This window comes from Phalacrocorax aristotelis, chromosome 6 (genome assembly GCF_949628215.1).
Source record: "Phalacrocorax aristotelis chromosome 6, bGulAri2.1, whole genome shotgun sequence".
Classification (NCBI taxonomy): domain Eukaryota; kingdom Metazoa; phylum Chordata; class Aves; order Suliformes; family Phalacrocoracidae; genus Phalacrocorax; species Phalacrocorax aristotelis.
The window spans coordinates 44,803,084-44,817,797 of NC_134281.1; the positions used below are offsets into that span (position 1 = coordinate 44,803,084).

The 14,714-nt window shown below is 39.3% G+C and overlaps 1 protein-coding gene across 2 annotated transcripts in view; it reads left to right on the forward strand.

Annotated features, from left to right (window-relative positions):
• The window catches only part of USP24 (ubiquitin specific peptidase 24), a 66,428-nt gene extending 52,782 nt beyond the window's left edge, over nt 1-13,646 (forward strand). For both annotated transcript variants that reach the window (XM_075097540.1, XM_075097541.1), the window contains 14 exons: nt 331-444; nt 1,166-1,262; nt 2,731-2,847; nt 3,477-3,569; nt 3,910-4,012; nt 4,911-5,032; nt 5,563-5,676; nt 5,942-6,007; nt 6,273-6,339; nt 9,264-9,342; nt 9,924-9,999; nt 11,120-11,206; nt 11,546-11,656; nt 11,825-13,646. In XM_075097540.1, the coding sequence (XP_074953641.1) occupies nt 331-444; nt 1,166-1,262; nt 2,731-2,847; nt 3,477-3,569; nt 3,910-4,012; nt 4,911-5,032; nt 5,563-5,676; nt 5,942-6,007; nt 6,273-6,339; nt 9,264-9,342; nt 9,924-9,999; nt 11,120-11,206; nt 11,546-11,656; nt 11,825-11,887 (1,309 nt within the window). In that variant the 3' untranslated portion in view covers nt 11,888-13,646. The remainder of the gene's footprint in view (nt 1-330; nt 445-1,165; nt 1,263-2,730; nt 2,848-3,476; nt 3,570-3,909; nt 4,013-4,910; nt 5,033-5,562; nt 5,677-5,941; nt 6,008-6,272; nt 6,340-9,263; nt 9,343-9,923; nt 10,000-11,119; nt 11,207-11,545; nt 11,657-11,824) is intronic.
• Nucleotides 13,647-14,714: the final 1,068 nt, after the last annotated feature.

A 14,714-nucleotide genomic window follows, 5' to 3' on the forward strand; every position in this document is an offset into this window, starting at 1 on the left:
TAGACATTCACAGGAGTAGAAATACGTTTCTGCTTTGCGTTGGAATCCCATTGCAAAGAAATCTGAGAGAGGAAAGAGGGTCATGTATAACCGGACAGTTTGCTGTCCATTATTTCGGTGTCAGTGGATTGGGCACAGAGAGGCTTTAATGGGTTTAAAGACAGTAGGTTGTTCCAAAATACTTCTCTAAGCGTTTTTGTCTTAAGCTACCTAACATATTTTCAGTTAAAGTCAAAATTCTTTTTATTTGGCAAACAAGAAACATGGCTTAGGTGTTGGAGGTGTTTTTTTCCTCTTTCATTATTGACAGTTGTCCCTGTTTTGTTAAAGGGCTGATACAGAAGAATGGATTGCCACCATAGATGCACTGCTCTCCAAAAGCATTGATGCTTGTCAGTGGTTAGTTGAATATTTCGTCGGGCCAGAGGGCCGGGAGCTTGTAAAGTAAGTAGTGGTAATTCTGTTTTAGGTGGTTTGTGTTTCATGTATGGATAAAGCTTCCTAATAATATAATCTGGCCTATACTGATGTATTTCCAAAGAGTTGACTGCACATTTGTTAAACAGTCACCCTAGATAACCGCTTAGGTTTTTATTTCTAGTATTTTCTCTCATTGTGCAACTTTGCAGCATATGTGGAGGAGGATGGAGGTGTTTAATTCAGTGGAGTGCCTTGGAATATGTTTAAGTTTATGTCTAGTCACTCCAGCAAGTGGTGGGAAAAAGTGTTTGGGGTAAGGTAAGTTAAATACTTACCTGACAAAGATCACAGATAAACTGGAAAGGATTTTTCTTGCCAAGCTCAAGATCAGCTAGTAGGTGTTTTGAAAAAACCTAAGACAAATTCTTGGAGAACTGACATGCTTAAAGAGGTGTGTCAACACAAAAAAATTTATCTTGGAAGTCGCGTTGAAAGATGGGATCCTACAATAGCTTTTAGTTTTACCTTTTTTGTTACTTGAATGAATAAATAAGAAGTAATATTATAGGCCTTACCAGTGACAAGCAGGAGCACAGGAAAATAAATTAAAGCTTATCCACAAAAGTACAATACAAGAAGTGTCTGGGCTGTTCTTTTTAAAATTATAAACACCACACTTAATCATCGTAACTGTGTGTACACGTTGATTCCAGTTCTCTTTGCAGCTTCGCCTTTTATCTTCCAGGACTTTCCTCCTGGAATGCAGTGTAAGAGACGTGCGAGTTGCTGTAGCCACTATTCTTGAAAAAACCCTCGACAGTGCCTTGCTTTATCAGGAGAAGGTTAGTGTCACCTCATCACCGATGATGCTGTTGCTTGTTTCTACCTAATGGCTCTTGCTGTGTTGCAGACAATGCTGTGTGATTTGTAAATGACAAGGCAAAAGGCTCTTGTCTTGATCGTGCTTATAGCTCTTCATTTCTTGAATAGGTTAATGCTTGTCTGTTCCTACCATAGGAGGCAATATGCCACTGTAATTCTCAGAATTCAAGTTCAAAGTAATACTTTGAATTTATGCCTGATTTCAGCTTGTCTTATAAGCTGGTATCACATTCTTTTAATAGTTTGGAAACACTTTTTTTAGGACTCCAGAAATCAGCTTAATTTTTAACCGATTCTCCTTCCTCACTCAGTCAGAAGCCTATAGCAGTAGTAACTGAGTTACCTTGTTCCAGAGAGACACCATAATTATGGTTATCGTTCAAAGGTTTCATTTTCTATTAGAAAATCTTGACAAGTAAGTTTGGAAAGTGCAGCTTTGTTATGTTTTGCTGGTCTTAACACTCTGGGAAAACCCAGCAGGAAATTTGTGGAAAGTTCATTTGTAGAGTGTTTGAGATTTACCTGTTTCTCTTGGGATACTTGAACCAAGTTATTTGTGTTAAGAGAACTCAGAAGTGTTATCTGAGTTCTGACATCCTCCTATAAGTTGTCAGTGGGGGCTTAGACACTTTTAAATGTCCAAGTCTTGTTTAGTCTGAAATATTTTTTTAAATCAAATTTCAGTGTTTGATGTGATAGGATGTTTCTTCTATTCAGTTTCTGGGATCTGTCCTTTTTCATCCAGTGTCGTGGATGGAAGGCATTACTGTTGTACAGGCCCTGTTAAGAAAGTTATCATATTTAGATCTTCAAGGAAAGATCACTATGAGGTCCTACAAGCTGAATACGTTAGGGGGATGAACGTTCACAATACAGTTTGATAGTTCTTTGATTACTTCCTCTGGGCTGTTAGCTGCTATCTGTTAACTGAGATGTAGTAAATTATATACCAGTGTGTATACCTTTAGTGTGCTTTGATGCCAGCTAAACGGTAGCATCACTTTTTGCGTAGTTGAGTGTGATAATACACTAACATGAGACCCTGAGTGACAGTTTACTTCTAATCTGGTTTGGTTTGCATTAGTGTAACAACTGGAATGTTTGAACATTAGTTCACTCTGAGGAATACTTTGAATTGCTTTAAAAATACTGCAAACTTATGTAACTGCTGAGTTCCACTTCTTTGAGCAAGTTACCTACATGCCAATGTTTTCATTATTTTCCTGTTTAATGTGTGCAGCATTCATTCAGAAGAGTTGAAAAATGGGAAGGCTGCAATCCTGTGTTAACTGTTCATATTCAGCACAGCAAGCGTATCTGACCACACATATGATTTTGTTAACCATACCTTAACTCTGATATGTGAAACACTTTTGTTTTTTAAGCAGTAGACAACTCTTTAAATTCAAATTAATAATGTCTTCACAGTTAAAAAGCCTACACCAATTATTGGAGGTGCTACTTGCGCTACTGGATAAAGATGTACCTGAAAACTGTAAAAACTGTGCGCAGTACTTTTTGCTATTCAATAACTTTGTACAGAAGGTAAGAAACCATTACTTTTTTTAATGCTAGTTTAGTTTTAGAGGACAATAGTAAAGCTGCTAGTCATCCATATTCATAGAAGGTTTAAGCAGCACAGTGAAACTCTTCCAGAACTTTTATTAGGGTATTCCTTTTTAATTTTTTTGAAAAGTAAATGGCTTTGAACACTGGGTTAGGATAAAATCACACAGAAATATACAGCAAAGTACAGAAATTGAAGATGCCATTTCCAGAGTCTAAATTTTGGGTTTCAATTTTGGGAGGTGGTTCTTGGCTGTTCTTAACGAAAAGAAAAAATTAAAAAAAAACACTCACCAGCATTCAGGATTTTTGTCCTATAGGAAGCAGAATAACTGACTGGCCTGTACCCAGTATGGTTTCTCTCTGTTCCCCTATTCTTTTTTTTTTTTTTCTTAATATGACACTTGCCTTTGCTTATGCTGATTCTGGTCTGATTTATGTAATGTGCTTTATATAATGAGACCACTTTTTAGAAGTGCACCTTCTTGATATCTCTGACTTTCTTTTAGAGTAGAAAATGCAGTGTTCAGCCTATGCATTTTACTTTTGTTCCCTAGAGCATTAACTATTTACTGGCACAGTAATTTAACTCTTCGTTGTCTAAACAGCAGGGTATAAGGGCTAGCAGTCTTCTTCTCAGACACTCTGCTTTGAGGCACATGATCAACTTCCTCCTTGGCCCCAGCCGGCAAAGTAATCAGGTAAAGCTTACATAGTTCGTGTTTTTGTGAATAGTTTGTCCATCCCCATGTTTTTATGATGCTTAAATTATGTATAAATACTTTTCATGTGGTAGGATTGACTAATCCTTGGATTATTCTGTAAACTTCATGCAAGTCTTAGTCTACCTATGTGTAGTTAACGTGGAAATAGCTGTTTTGGCAGAAGTGTGTGTCATGGTTTTGGTAATAACATTTTCACCAACTTCAAAGTATTAGAACATGGTGGTGGACTGTTAAGGATATAGCTTTGTTTTCACTTAGCAGAAGTTGACTAAATCAACTAATCAAGTTAATTAAACCTCTCCTTTGGCTCAAGCAGAATCGCAGGTGGAGTTCAGCACAAGCACGTGAGTTTGGATATCTTCACAATACTGTAGCACTACTTGTTTTGCACTCTGACGTCTCTTCACAAAGAAATATTGGTAAGAATTGATTTTTTGCCTTTTTGGTGACTTTGCATTTCAGTTACTGTGAGTAACTTAATGAGGAAAAATACAATCACTTGGAATTTAAGGCAGTAATGCTGAGCATATGTTTGCTTTTTATTTTGCTGTAAACATACTGAGAGTCTGTGGCAAACAGATAGTATTACATGCACGCAGGGCAGCATGGGGAATCTTGATACTGACATTATTGTGCCTTCCCACCTCCCCCATATGCCTTAAAGGTCTTTCCTCAAGCGCATGAATCAAACTGTGTCATTAATGTCTGGGACAGACTCACGGCCTAACAGGCTGTATTTTGCTTAAATTTGTTATGCCTTTTCCTAATCTGAAGGGATGTATTTAGGCTGAGCTACTGAATAACAAGCAATGAAATACTTTCCTAGATATTTCCTACAAGAGAGAGAAATATCCAAATAAAGATGATAAAAAAAGAATAAGCTGAGATCTTCATTTTCCTGAAGGGATAAACTTAAAGTTGTCTTTTTAAACTAATAACTTGACTTCTGTCTAGGGTTGAAAGTTTCTGGAGTTGGAGGCTGTCAAAAATGACAAAGTAAAAGGAGGATGAAAAACATTCTGAATATGATGAGTATGCAACAGTGGTTGGAAGTGAAAGTAAAGCTTAAAGTATTGATAGTAAATATTGATATTTTGCTTTGGCCTTCTTGCAGTTCACTTGCCTATGTTGTCACTAAAGTAAATGACACTTTTTAGCGTGCAAGGGGTTGTTACTTGGAGTGGTGCCATGCGATCTATAAGCTAGTTGAGACAAATGTCATTAGAGATTACATGGTGCCAAATGAGCAGCAGTGTCTTCAAGGTTGTTAGAACAATCTAATTTATTAGTGGATTGTTTTTGTATTTGCTATTATAGCTCCTGGTCTCTTTAAGCAGCGTCCACCTCTAAGCATCACCACTTCAGGTCCGCTTTTAACGCTCCATGAAGAAGTGGAAGCCTTGTTATTCCTGTCTGAGGGAAAACCTTACTTAATGGAGGTATCTGTTCTAACTTCTGCCCTGCTTGAACCTAAAAGCTGATCTGATGTTAGTTCTTTGAAATATCCTTGCATGAAAAACACTGAATATTGAAAGGCAGACAGCTGGAGAGCATGTGGTTATTATTTTGAGCCTAAAAAAGAAGGCACCTTTGGTTTCTTCTTGACACCTTCTTATTTTCCAGTATATCTCTAAAATTAGGGGTCTGATTAGAGAGTTTACGAAGTTAGCAAAGACAGCTGAACATGTTTGGCAAATGTCTATGCAGTCAGTTACCGTATGTCAGCTGGAGCTGCTAGTTTGATTTGCTCTGACATAATGGATCATGCTTGACCAGACTCTTGGCGGTGGGCAGCAGGAGCTGAATGCTGTGCTATGAGGACAGGGGTTTAACTCACTGGTCCACCCAGGTGCTGGGAGAAAAAAAACTGTATCCTTCCTGGAAAAGACTAAAATTCTGTTACAAACTTGATCCATCTCTTTAGAAATAATCGTATGGCTGTGTCTGAAACTGTGTACCTTTGCATTAGGTGATGTACGCATTACGAGAGCTAACGGGATCTCTGTCGGTTCTCATCGAGATGGTGGTCTACTGCTGCTTTTGTAATGAGCACTTTTCCTTTACTGTGCTACACTTCATCAAGGTATGGAGATAATCGAGACAAGTTTTTTGCATAAGTGTTTCTTCTAGGCTTTGGTCATACTGTGTCTTGTAAGTTATAACGGCACTGGGATCTGCAGACAATCAGTACAGTTTGTTGGATTGAGGGGGGCTGGGTTTGGGGCGTTTTTATAAGCTTTTACTGTTTTAAAACAACCAATTTTCAAGAATCTGTAAAGCTGTCTTGTAATTCTTTGCATCATCAACATATATTATTATCTAAGTAACTTTATATTTCTTGAATGCAGACTCAGCTGGAAACTGCTCCACCTCATGAACTGAAAAACATATTCCATTTGCTCCATGAGATACTGGTAGGTGAAGGGTACAGGATAGATTTTTGTATCAATGCATAATGAAAAAAATCAGGACTGCATTGGTAATTTCAACATTCATGTATCTTTTAGTCCTTCAGTTGGAGTTTTTATTTCTTGTTCAATTGCTGCCTTGATAATTCAGTGATATATGAAACTTCAAGTCTTACTTGTTTTTCATGTTGAGGTAGTTAAAACCATTTTGTAGAATAGATACTGGTATCACACACAACTTACTACTGTTCATCTTTTTCTTTTCTAACAGGTTGTTGAAGACCCATTACAAGTAGAGCGCATCAAATTTGCCTTTGAAACTGAAAATGGACTAATAGGCAAGTAAGCCAGTGGGCAAACGCTCCTGTCTCCTACTGACCCTTATGCTGATGATGGTTCATATCACCTAGTTTCTAATCCCTCTAAACTGTTTTACTTCTCAGGGAAAACAACTCAACACTATTTGATTTAGCCAACACCACCCCACAAAACAATCTAAGAAAACCCAAAATAAGCATTAGAATGTTATAGTAACAGCAAACTGGAAAGGAATTTAACTGGGAAAAATTATTTATCTCCAACAGCGGTCAGTGAACCCAGAGAAGACTGGTAATTACTTAAAAAGTGACACTGAGGAACCTTAACGAAGAGGATGGCAAGAGAGATAACTTTTTGAAATAAGCAGATCAGGGTGTATATATAACGCAGGGGAAGAACAAAAAAGTACCTTGGATTAACATTTGAAGGCTCTACAAGAGGGATCTGGACAGGCTGGTTCAATGGGCTGAGGCCAATTCTGAGAGTCCTGTGCTTGGCTCGCAGCAACCCCATGCAACACTACAGGCTTGGGGAAGAGTGACTGGAAAGCTGCCTGGAGGAGGAGGTCCTGGGGGTGTGTGTCAACAGCTGTCTGAATACGAGCCAGCAGTGTGCCCAGGTGGCCAAGGAGGCCAACAGCGTCCTGGCTTGTATCAGGAATAGTGTGGCCAGCAGGAGCAGGGCAGTGATGGTGCCCCTGTACTCGGCACTGGTGAGGCCGCACCTTGAATATTGTGTTCAGTTTTGGGCCCCTCACTACAAGAAAGACACTGACCTGCTGGAGCGTGTCCAGAGAAGGGCAACAAAGCTTGTGAAGGGTCTTAGGAGGAGAGGTTGAGGGAACTGGGGTTGTTTAGCCTGAAGAAAAGGAGGCTGAGGGGGAGACCTTATCACTCTTTACAACTACCTGAAAGGAGGTTGTAGCAAGGTGAGTGTTGGTGTCTTCTCCCAAGTAACAAGCGATAGGACAAGACGAAATGGCCTGAAATTGTGACAGGAGAAGTTTACACAGAAAAATTTCTTCACTGAAAGGGTTGTCAAGCATTGGAACAGGCTGCCCAGGGAAGTGGTTGAGACACCATCCCTGGAGATATTTAAAAGACATGTAGATGTGGTGCTTAGGGACATGGTTTAGTGGTGGGCTTGGCAGTGCCAGGTTAACAGTTGGACTTGATGATCTTAAAGGTCTTTTCTAACCTAAATGATTCTGTGATTCTATAACATGAGTAGCTCTATGAATCCTGAGCCTTAAAAATTACTTTTTATCTCCTACATATCTCAAGAAATTGCCAATCTTTTTGTTTTGTCAGCATCTTAATTACCATGAAAAGAAACTGGCTCAGCATGGAAGGATGCTAATGCTACTAACTGCAGGATAGCCTCATAATCTGACGGGTGGCTCCCATTTGTTGCTGCTCATACAAAGTGTTGTGTCTCCATTTGATACAGAAGCTTTCCTGAAGTGAAGTTACTAAAGCATTCAAAAGCAATGGAAGAGTCCCAGAAGTGATGAGAGCTTATTTCACATGAATCAGGAGAAGTGGCTTTGTGTGTAAGAGAAATGTGGGGTAGCCACATGGTGCTCAGAGCCCCCCTGATGAGTTAGTGCAGCTTGAGCATCTCTTTCATGGCTGTTTGGATGAGGAGCTGCTTCAGATTGTGGCTTTCACCTTAAGTTATTTTGGATTCTGTTTTAGTGAGGAGGAATATTTAGCTTTGTTCTTTATCTCTCTCTTCAGCAGTCTTCTGTTTTAGTAGTTTCCATGTATGACTAATAGAAGAGAAGATAAGATGCAGCAGTGTAAGAGAATAGCTAAGTGGTTATTTTATTTCTGGGTAAATTGGTCCCACTTGGACCAATTCTATTCTGTAACTTTGGCAATACATGACCTTTTTTTTCCTCTACAGAGGAGAGATGCCATTATTCAATTGGATTTTCATGTTGAAGGCTTTTGGGGTTATGTTGTATATTTTACAAGAACTGCTGTGGGTTTTGGGGTAAAAGTTGTATGTAGTTTTACCTTGGAGTTTCCTTGCAACAGCACTGAACAGCATCCAGTCTCGCTGCGCATGGACTGTGACCTATCAGTCACATTGGCTAGTTTTACTCCAAGAAAGGAAATCAGCAAAAAACAGTTTTCTCTGGTCCTTAATAGGGTGTTTGTGCATAATCTTCAGTACACCAGTGCTGTGATTTTAATCATCCTGCTGTGCTTTTATGGTAGAAAAACTGGCAATTTGCAGTTCCCTAGCAATTGTTTGCCTGCTTTAGGTGTTTCACTGCAATGGTCTTTGCTGATTCCTATGGACAGAACAACTTCTGAGTAACAAATCTGATTGTGGCAGCTCCATGGAAATCTTTGTGCTTCTCCTCAGTGCAAAAATTTTCTTAAGACGTGGGAATTCACGGTATAGAAAACTTCCTTGTAGGAATGGCCTGGGGTTTTGCCCAAGTCTCCCATAGAAGAGATTTGTGGCTGTTGAATTTTGCTATGCTCTTTTTTTTTCTGAGAAGAAGCTTTAAACATTCTTCTAGCTTTGCAAGTTTTGATCTAGGTGGAAGCTGGTGATCTGGCCCATTTATGGGGTTTTCAAACATTTTTTTTCCTTCAAAGAGATGTAACCATAGCGATTATCAAACATAGACTGGATTATATGGGAAGAATAACTGCATTAGGAGAGGACTGTTTAAAATTCAGGTACCACATTTGAAAGAATTACTGCATTTTCACTTTGATCTATTTTTAATCCAATAGAGTTGTGGAAATACTCAAAACTGGCAGCAAAACAGTAGTGTGTTTAACACAAATACTCATGCTAACATCTGTAGAAATAACTTCCGCCACCTAAGTTAAAATTTTAGCTTCATCTTTGTTACATTTGCAGACTGGCTGGTACACAGAAATCTGAATTGTGGTTTTTAATCCCTGTGTTTCTCCCACAGCCTTGATGCACCACAGCAACCATGTGGACAGCAGCCGTTGTTACCAGTGTGTCAAGTTCCTTGTTACTTTGGCTCAGAAGTAAGTAATATGGGTTTCAGAATTTAACCTCATCCCTACCTGAGGCCCCTCTGTGGCTGTTAAGGCTGCCGCTCTTCCTACGTTTCATCAGCTTTATCTTTCGTGACTGTGATATAAATGGTGCTCAAAGGTCTTGATAGTACATGTGTCAGTATGAAGCAAAATATTTATTGATTAGTACCTGAGACGAATTTCTCATATAACAGCTGATAACTCCTGTCTATAAAGGCAAAGGTGAGCTATGTTCTGTAGAGCAGGAGCCTATGATTAAGGCCAAGATAAACATAGGAAGCTGCCCCAGATTTCTGAAATATTATGATTCCTAAATTCTTTGTTTGGAACTTGGCAGGTGTCCCAAGAAAGCATAGCTCTGAAATACATGAACCTGCATAGTAAACTACTTCGTGTAGACTTTACTAGGCATTGTTGTTCTTGGTAATTCAGTTAATAACAGGACTATACAGTTTAGATCAGAGTTTGCAATGATAGCAGTGCAAAAAAAGAGAAGTCTTTGGATTTATTTTTTTAAGTTTGCCAGAATGCCTTTTTTGTGACTAATGAATATAATTTCAATTTCCAAGGTGCCCTACTGCAAAAGATTATTTCAAGGAGAATTCCCACCACTGGAGTTGGGCTGTGCAGTGGCTACAGAAAAAGGTAGTTTGGCTGTAACTTTACAAAAAGACTGCCACTTTGTTTACAATGAGGGTTATTAAATCTCTATCCTCTATATGGCTCTTTGAGGTGACTCTTAAGACAAAATACAAGCTGCTTCATTTTTTTTTTACAAGGACAGTTTGGATGCAGCTAAATCTGCTGCATTCAAGAACTTCAGTAGGCCCCCACACATTTCAGGTGTAAATGTGGTACAGTGAATAAAACCAAGTGTGAATGGTCGTAATGATTATCATTCTTTGCCATGTGGGAAGCTTTCAGTGCCACTGTATTCATTAGAGGGTTTCGCTTTTCTAAAAAAGCAGTTTTCCATTGCATGCATGTTGATGCAAGGGAATACATAAATGAGTGGATTCTTTACAGAATCGCTGCAGCTTTACACAAAACATAGCTGTTGACAGATACAGCTTTTTCCTCCCACTCACTTGTTTTTTATTCTTTCCTCTAAACTTAGCATAGGTTGGACAACACATCTTTAGTAAATACCCGACTACACTTTTAGAAACTTAAAGCTTGGCAGAATTGGCCCAGGCTTTGCCTACGGTCAAGCAGGGCAACGCTTGGTCTCCCAGCACTGCATGTACAACATGATGGTACCCCAGCTCCAGGCTGCCTTTCTGTCCTGACAGCTGCTGCCAGGAAGATGTCAAATGCATAAACTGGTACTGTACTGAACACTGAAAGCAGAGTTAGTGGGATGCTTGCAGTGCAGCTGGCACAACTTGTTGCCACTCTTCTCTTGAAACACAGCAAACTGACAGGTCTGGATGGTCCTGCTGTACCCATTTTTACTTTGTACTGGCCCATATAAACCCTGAATCCGCCACTCTTCAGCTGGCATCCAGTAACTTGCACACATGTACAGGTACCAAATAAAAGGAATTGGTTGCTAGTTTTCAGCTCGGGGGCAATAGTTTCTCTGACTGTTCTGGCTGCATTAAAAGTGTGTGCTTATCTATGCCCCAGATCTCTAGCTCATTGCCGAAGGATTCAGAAATCTTGTTCCAGACTTTATTAGTTCAGCTACCCCCACAAGTGGATGAGGCTTTACACGTGTAAAACTCGTACGGCAATTTTATGTCTGTCTTGGATTTTTATGCAGATGTCTGAACATTACTGGGCTCCACAGAGTAACGTATCCAATGAAACATCCACTGCAAAAACCTTCCAGCGCACTATTTCAGCACAGGTATGTGTCACAGTCTTGGAGACAATGTTAAACTTGTATTATTTCTTTTTTTTTGCTTTTCAGTTAGCGTCTTTGGTTTTGGCAACTTCAGCATATTCCAGTGCGCTTAAGACCATGCTTCCTTTAGAAGCCCAGACCAGGAGGTTGTTCCTGAAAAAAAAACCTAACTCTTAAATTATATTAGTCAATACCTCACAATTACCTGTGGTGACTCAACTATCTCACTACAGCAGCTATATTGTCTCAGAATCAACTTCAAAAAAAAAAAAAGAAAAATTGATTATGAGATTAAGGTATCACCAGTGCACCTGACACTCTCTTGGACTGTTTCCAACTCAGGACACGCTGGCCTATGCCACAGCCTTGCTGAATGAGAAAGATCAGTCTGGAAGCAGTAACGGGTCAGAAAGTAGTCCAGCCAACGAGAATGGAGAGAGACATCTGCAGCAGGTAACAACAAAATAAGGGCATGCCTATCTTCTGTTGTGTTGTGCTGTTAGACAGCTTGTTCCTGGGGCTCAGGTCAGAACCATCACTGAATATAGACACAGTAATTTTTTGCCTTACGAAAATAACGTGCCTTATCTTTCTCTCCCCGTCCGTGTTGTGTATTGAAAGGGCTCCGAGTCTCCTATGATGATTGGTGAGCCTAAAAGTGACCTCGACGATGTTGACCCATAGACGATACCTATGAACACAAAAACAGACAGCTCAAATATTTAATACCTGGTACCCACTGAAACTGGAGTCCCATTGCTTATGTCATTAGAAGAGTCTGGAAGAGAAGTGGCTTTATAGGATCAGAGGCAATGCTGGAGGAGGTGGTTTCCCTGAAAGCTAAAAGCATTTTTTAGCCATGAAGGCTTCAGATCAACAAACGCTCTAGAAAACTGCATCTTCACCTGCAGTAGCTTATGACAGTCCAGACACCGAAAACAGTTTGTCAAGAAGATTTTATCAAATACACAAACGCTAGTGGTTGAATTTTTATGTGAACATTAAATGAGTGAATGTAAAACTGTTGCTTTTCTGTGATGCTGCAAAAAAATTCTTTTGGTTTTTATACAGGAAAAAAAACCAGACTGCCCTTATGTATGGAGGGCAGATTTTTAATCTTTCTGATAATATTGAATAGGAATATTCAAATTTCTGTAAAGATGTGTGATGACTTACATTTCATTGTAAAATATTAGTTAAAGAATGGGTTTACATAAGGACTTCTGTATTTAATATGTCTCCCTGCTAATTTGTAAAGCTCTTTATGAGAAGGGTCAGCAAGATTGCTCTGTAAGGAGAGTGATTCCTTACAGAATGGTTTGGTCAAGGAGCTCTGGAATGGGTCGTCTTTTCTGGTACCCTTCCAAAAACCACAGACAATTGGGAAGGGCAGTAAAAGAAAAGCTTTGTTCTCTAGGTATGCAAGTGTTCATTATTAAAGGATGTTGGTGAATTTTTTTTTTTAAAAAGTTAGAGTAGTGTAAAAGGAAAAAAGCACTTTAAGATGGAATTCTTTTGCAGTTTTACTCATTAAATTTTTTTAACCTTTGGAGACATATTGAATAAAATGTAGTCTCAATCATGTGATCTGCAATCACTTGCTTATGCTTTGAAATTACTGAGAAAGTTGGTATTGGTTGTATATGATAATTCCTTGAATGAGTTGGGGACACTGTTGTGCAGATTTTATAGCAATTTTAACACGGGGAAAGAATGATTTGGCTTTGTTGTATTTTCACTTGACCAGGCAATGTTAAAATATCACCGCTCTTTTGATTTGCTCATAAACAACTGGAAACCAGTTGGGATGACTTGAGCACGGTTTTGTTTTCCATGTCAAGTGCAGTTCGGTGATTTCTGGCTCTGGATACTAGCTTCTTTTGTGCCAACTAACTCTTCATCTTTTGTACATTTTGTGTTTGTCACATTTTCTGCACTGCTTTTTGCCTTTATTTATGGATTCTGCCTTACTTTAAAAAAAAAATTATATAAACAAACATGCACAGAAATGGGGGACACCTTAAGGAGTGCCTGGGAACCTCCAGAATAGATAAATTTGCCAAGTTAAAGGCACAACCAGCCAAAAAGTGCCTTTTTTTTCTTTTTACATACTGTTGCTGAAACAAGAAGCAGCAGACAGCTTTTCACTGTTGTGCACTAATATTGAAATTAACCAGTCATTTCACTGTTGGAAGTAAACATCTGATCTGATTTCAGCTGTACAGCTTTATAACTTATTGCGGGTTAAGAGAGCCGTTGTCATAAATTGCGTGTGCAAAGAAGTAAGGGTGGCATTGTAGTGAATCTCTCACTTTCTTTTCCAAACAATGTCTTCATAGACACATGGCAGAGTTAGCATTTTATAAATGTTTCTGATAATGTGCTGGGACATTTTAAATGTGATGTTTTAAATTAATTTTGAATAAATCATTTCTTATGGATACCCCTTCTTCCTTCCCCCATCCCTAATACTTTGTTAATGGGTCATAAATCATCACAAGAAGTCAGTACGCAGCGGTGATGGTGATGGAAGAAGCTGGTAATGTTCCTATGGGTTGGCACCACTTGTCACTTCAGGTTCCTGTTATTTCCTATGGAAACAACGTCCTTGATTACCGCAGGCCCAAAGAAGCACTGATAAGAGAATTGCTTCAGGATGGCTCATCACCACTGTATACTTGAAACCAATACAAACTTTTTCATGGTATTCTGCTCACGCTTGTACAAAGTCAGTGGTTATAATTTGCAATAAGATGATACTTCGTCAATTATTTTTGTTTCCAGCTGCTGTCATTTGAACCTGCTGAAGATTATTTTTTGGAAAACAGAGTTCAACAAAACTAGTTTTTGTGTAAATTGTGATGCATTTCTATGTTGTAATTTTTACTGCCAATCTTTTTGGATGAAAATGTTTTTATACAGCTTACAAAATGTTCGGTGAGGAGAAGCCACAGCCTGCCTGTGAGCATTCGGGGAGATACTGTCTGATTAATACGTAGACATTTGGCACTGGAAAAATAGGCAGTCTTGATGAACAGTCTTGGGATTCCTGGTCAATGGAATAAAGTTATTCCTTTCACAGAAAACTAGTGTAATCTTTAGACTGCGCATACACCGCTACGCTGTTGTCTTGTTGATCCTCTTATCTTGAAACTTCTTTGGCCAGTCCTTGTAGCTCTGAGAGGTTACCCTCGTTACTCTGGATGGGAGCCAAAATGGCAAATTGAAGCAGTTGAATGGCCCTCGGAGCTGCGCTGCTCTGTATCCTTATGCTGTGGCATGTTCTGGTGCACTGTCAGACTTGTCTCTGCAGTTTCTTCTCCTGACCATCTTAGCAGAATGATTGACCCTGGCTACACTTGCAGTCATGGATTAGACCAGCTTTTGTGTGTCAGACAGCAAGATTTGCAGGTGATCTGGACTTGAATTTATATTGCCTTTTCTGTTGGTGCAAGGTGCAGAAAGCTGGATGCGCCACAGCACCACGCTGCTGGTATTCCCCTGCTTTCCT